This window comes from Coenobita brevimanus, chromosome 10 (assembly GCF_032717465.1).
Source record: "Coenobita brevimanus isolate Jiangsu-jjx chromosome 10, ASM3271746v2, whole genome shotgun sequence".
Lineage (NCBI taxonomy): Eukaryota > Metazoa > Arthropoda > Malacostraca > Decapoda > Coenobitidae > Coenobita > Coenobita brevimanus.
In genome coordinates this window covers 7,162,962-7,167,942 of record NC_136963.1, presented here as the reverse complement: position 1 = coordinate 7,167,942, position 4,981 = coordinate 7,162,962, and the positions used below count along the sequence as shown (strand labels likewise).

The 4,981-nt window shown below is 39.1% G+C and overlaps 1 protein-coding gene across 1 annotated transcript in view; it reads left to right on the top strand.

Annotated features, from left to right (window-relative positions):
• Positions 1 to 1,200, top strand: part of LOC145410253 (anoctamin-1-like) — a 43,009-nt gene extending 41,809 nt beyond the window's left edge. The window contains exon 19 of the mRNA XM_080280458.1: positions 973 to 1,200. Within this exon, the coding sequence (XP_080136584.1) occupies positions 973 to 1,200 (228 nt within the window). The remainder of the gene's footprint in view (positions 1 to 972) is intronic.
• The last annotated feature ends 3,781 nt before the right edge of the window (positions 1,201 to 4,981 follow it).

Sequence of the window (4,981 nt, the reverse complement as noted above, 5' to 3'; positions counted from 1 at the left end):
AGGAGGATGGTGGTGGTGGTGATGATGATGATGAGGAGGAGGAGGAGGATGGTGGTGGTGGTGGTGGTGGTGATGATGATGATGAGGAGGAGGAGGATGGTGGTGGTGGTGGTGGTGATGATGATGATGATGATGATGAGGAGGAGGAGGAGGATGGTGGTGGTGGTGGTGGTGATGATGATGATGATGATGATGAGGAGGAGGAGGAGGAGGATGGTGGTGGTGGTGGTGGTGATGATGATGATGATGAGGAGGAGGAGGAGGAGGAGGATGGTGGTGGTGGTGGTGGTGATGATGATGATGATGATGAGGAGGAGGAGGAGGAGGATGGTGGTGGTGGTGGTGGTGATGATGATGATGAGGAGGAGGAGGAGGAGGAATGTGGTGGTGGTGGTGGTGGTGGTGGTGATGATGATGATGATGAGGAGGAGGAGGATGGTGGTGGTGGTGGTGGTGGTGGTGATGATGATGAGGAGGAGGAGGAGGATGGTGGTGGTGGTGGTGGTGGTGGTGGTGATGATGATGATGAGGAGGAGGAGGAGGAATATGGTGGTGGTGGTGGTGGTGGTGGTGGTGATGATGATGATGAGGAGGAGGAGGAGGAGGACGATGGTGGTGGTGGTGGTGGTGGTGATGATGATGATGAGGAGGAGGAGGAGGAATATGGTGGTGATGATGATGATGATGAGGAGGAGGAGGAGGAGGATGGTGATGATGATGATGATGATGATAGTAATGATAATAATAATAATAATAATAATAATAGTAATAACAGTAGTAATAATAACAATAGTAATAATAATAATAATAATAAAAATAATAATAATAATAATAATAATAATAATAATAGTAATAATAGCAATAGTAGTAGTAGTAATAATAATAATAATAATAACAGTAAGACTAAGAATAACAACAATAATAATAATAATAATAATAATAATAATAATGCTAATTCACCGCACCTCATAGGAACAGATCCGCCGAGAGGCCTACGTCACCAACGAGCTTATAGTGGAGCAGGAACTCCGTCGGGCACGTGGCCAGGTGGACAGCGAGGCCGGGTCTGGGGCGTGCAACTCACTATACCCCAACCTCTCACCCCCAAAGGTACCCCTGAGGAGGCAAAAGTCCGAGCCGCTGAGCAGGAGTGTTGACGACGATGTGAGGGGCAGGAGACAGGGGCCTGCTGATGTGTAGGGCAGGGAGGGAGGGAGGGAGGGAAGAAGAGACTGAGAGGGAGAGAGACGTTGATGACGATGTGATGGGCAGGAGACAGGGGCCTGCTGATGTGTAGGGGAGGGAGGGAGGGAGGGAAAAGAGAGAGAGAGAGAGGGAGGGAAGAGAGAAAGGGAGAGGGAGGGAGGGAAGGAGGGAAAAGAGAGAGAGAGAGGGAGGGAGGGAAGAGAGAAGGAGAGAGAGGGAAAGAAAGAGGTAGACAGAGAGAGAGATGGTGATGATGATGAGAGGGGAGGGAGGGAGGGAGGGAGGGTAGGAAAGAAGGAAGAGAGAGAGAGAGAGGGGGTAGGGAGAATGAGAGAGAGAAGGAATAGAGAAAGACAGAGAGAGAGAGAGAAAGGAATATAAGAGACAGAGAGAGTAAAGTGAGTGAGAGAAAGAGAGAAAGAAAGAATAATTCCTACTTTCTCTCCCTCTCTCCCTCCCTCCCTCCATTCTCTCTCCTGCATAAATTACTTAATCAGAAGTGCTAAGATACTCGTCAATAATTTTTAAAAGAACAAATGAGTGTATGTGGAGTTGAAGGTTCCTGCGTCAGACATTATTGGAACCATATTTACATTTATAATTATTTTTTATGGAATTATCCCAAATATTTCATCCTTCATGCAAACCCATAATTAATATCTATCTTTCTATCTATCTATCTGTCTGCCTATCTATCTATCTATATATATATCTATCTATCTATCTAGGTACAGTAATTGCATCTATTTCTGATTATGTCTGTCTGTCTGTCGTATTATATATTATTTTAATCTCTATAAATCTAACTTTGAATCTCCCAGCTTTGAATATCCTCACTTTGAATCTCAACTTTGAAAATCTAAACTTTGAATATCCTCACTTTGAATCTCACCTTTGAATATCCTCACTTTGAATATCCTCTCTTTGAATATCCTCACCTTGAATATCCTCACTTTGAATATCCTTACTTTGAATATCCTCTCTTTGAATATCCTCACCTTGAATATCCTCACTTTGAATCTCACCTTTGAATATCTTAACTTTGAATATCCTCACTTTGAATATCCTAACTTTGAATATCCTCACTATCCTCACTTTTGAATCTCACCTTTGAATATCCTCACTTTGAATATCCTAACTTTGAATATCCTCACTTTGAATATCTTAACTTTGAATATCCTAACTTTGAATATCCTAACTTTGAATATCTTAACTTTGAATATCTTAACTGAATATCCTAACTTTGAATATCCTCACTTTGAATATCCTCACTTTGAATATCCTAACTTTGAATATCCTAACTTTGAATATCCTCACTTTGAATATCCTCACTTTGAATATCCTAACTTTGAATATCCTAACTTTGAATATCCTCACTTTGAATATCCTCACTTTGAATATCCTAACTTTGAATATCCTAACTTTGAATATCCTAACTTTGAATATCCTAACTTTGAATATCCTCACTTTGAATATCCTTACTTTGAATATCCTCACTTTGAATATCCTTACTTTGAATATCCTCACTTTGAATCTCACCTTTGAATATCTAAACTTTGAATATCTTAACTTTGAATATCCTCACTTTGAATATCCTCACTTTGAATATCCTCTCTTTGAATCTCACCTTTGAATATCCTCACCTTGAATATCCTCACCTTGAATATCTAAACTTTGAATATCTTAACTTTGAATATCCTAACTTTGAATATCCTCACTTTGAATATCCTCACTTTGAATATCCTCACTTTGAATATCCTCACTTTGAATATCCTCACTTTGAATATCCTCACTTTGAATATCCTTACTTTGAATATCCTCACTTTGAATATCCTCACTTTGAATATCTTAACTGAATATCCTTACTTTGAATATCTTAACTTTGAATATCCTCACTTTGAATATCCTTACTTTGAATATCCTCACTTTGAATATCCTTACTTTGAATATCCTCACTTTGAATATCCTCACTTTGAATATCTTAACTGAATATCCTCACTTTGAATATCTTAACTTTGAATATCCTCACTTTGAATATCTTAACTTTGAATATCCTTACTTTGAATATCTTAACTTTGAATATCCTAACTTTGAATCTCACCTTTGAATATCCTCACCTTGAATATCCTCACTTTGAATATCCTCACTTTGAATATCCTCACTTTGAATATCCTTACTTTGAATATCCTCACTTTGAATATCTTAACTTTGAATATCCTCACTTTGAATCTCACCTTTGAATATCCTCACTTTGAATATCCTAACTTTGAATCTCACCTTTGAATATCTTAACTTTGAATATCCTCACCTTGAATATCCTAACTTTGAATATCCTCACTATCCTCACTTTTGAATCTCACCTTTGAATATCCTCACTTTCCTCACCCAGTCAAAGCAATATCTCTAATTCAAAGCCTCTCTCAATCTAAACATAATTGCTTTGAATATAATTACTTTGAAATACCAGAAATAATATATAAGAAAAGAATTATTTTGAATCATACGTTTGGATTGAAGGATGTGTACTTGGGATAATTTCTCATGTGGTTCGTTCTGGATTAGGATTTGAGGAAGGGGAATTACGTGAGTAGGATTAATTTGACTCTTTGCAGGGGGTAATCCCACTGGTTTTTGACCGCACTTAACACCTTTTCCTTAGTGATTTATTTTGCTTTTTACACCTTGGTATTTTGGTGTACATTGTTGGTGTTCATTATGTAAGTATTCTGTCTGTCTGTCTGTCTCACTCACATACACTCTCCTCGTCAGTCTCTCACTCTCCATCCTCTCCACTCCATCCCTCCATCTCATCTTTGGCCTCCCCCTCCCTCTCCCCCCCCTCCACCTCACTCACATACACTCTCCTCGTCAGTCTCTCACTCTCCATCCTCTCCACTCCATCCCTCCATCTCATCCTTGGCCTCCCCCTCACTCACATACACTCTCCTCATCAGTCTCTCACTCTCCATCCTCTCCACTCCATCCCTCCATCTCATCCTTGGCCTCCCCCTCACTCACATACACTCTCCTCATCAGTCTCTCATCTACCATCATCTCCACATGGCCAGATCATTTCAGTCACAAGAATATATGAATGTGTAATAAGAAGAATAAATCACTAAGGATCAGGTGTTAAGTCGAGTCATATGCCGCTAGCCCATGACCCATAGATAGATAAAAATAGATTAAGATAGATTCAGCCAGGATAGATAGTTTTAGAAGACTGACGGTTAATATTTATATCTCTCTAGGAACATTATTGGTACCTTGGCATCACTCGGGAAGGAGGCCCCTAACACCTCCTCCTCAGTGACTTATTTTCAGAATGACCCCTTAATATCTTCCTTTCTGCAATTTATTTTTTTTATTAATGTTGACCTAGATTGCATGAATAGGCGAGAATATAGTATTAGACTAAAGAATAAATCAATAAAGAGGAGGTGTTAAGTAAGCTTCCTAACCACACCAGAATTCCACGCGATGCATCATGTTAGGAATAATATAGGAACCAGAGAATAATTTTAGAAGACTGTCAGAATTGGTTCATGTCTTACTAGGAAATATTATAGGAACCAGAGAATAATTTTTAGAAGACTGTCAGATTTGGTTCACGTCTTACTAGAAAATATTATTGGAACAACAGAATAATTTTTAGAAGACTCAGATTATGTCAGATTTGGTTCATGTCTTACTAGGAAATATTATTGGAACAAGAGGGTAATTTTAGAAGACTGTCAGATATCAGCTTTCTCTTTGTATAAATCTCTTTAGAAGA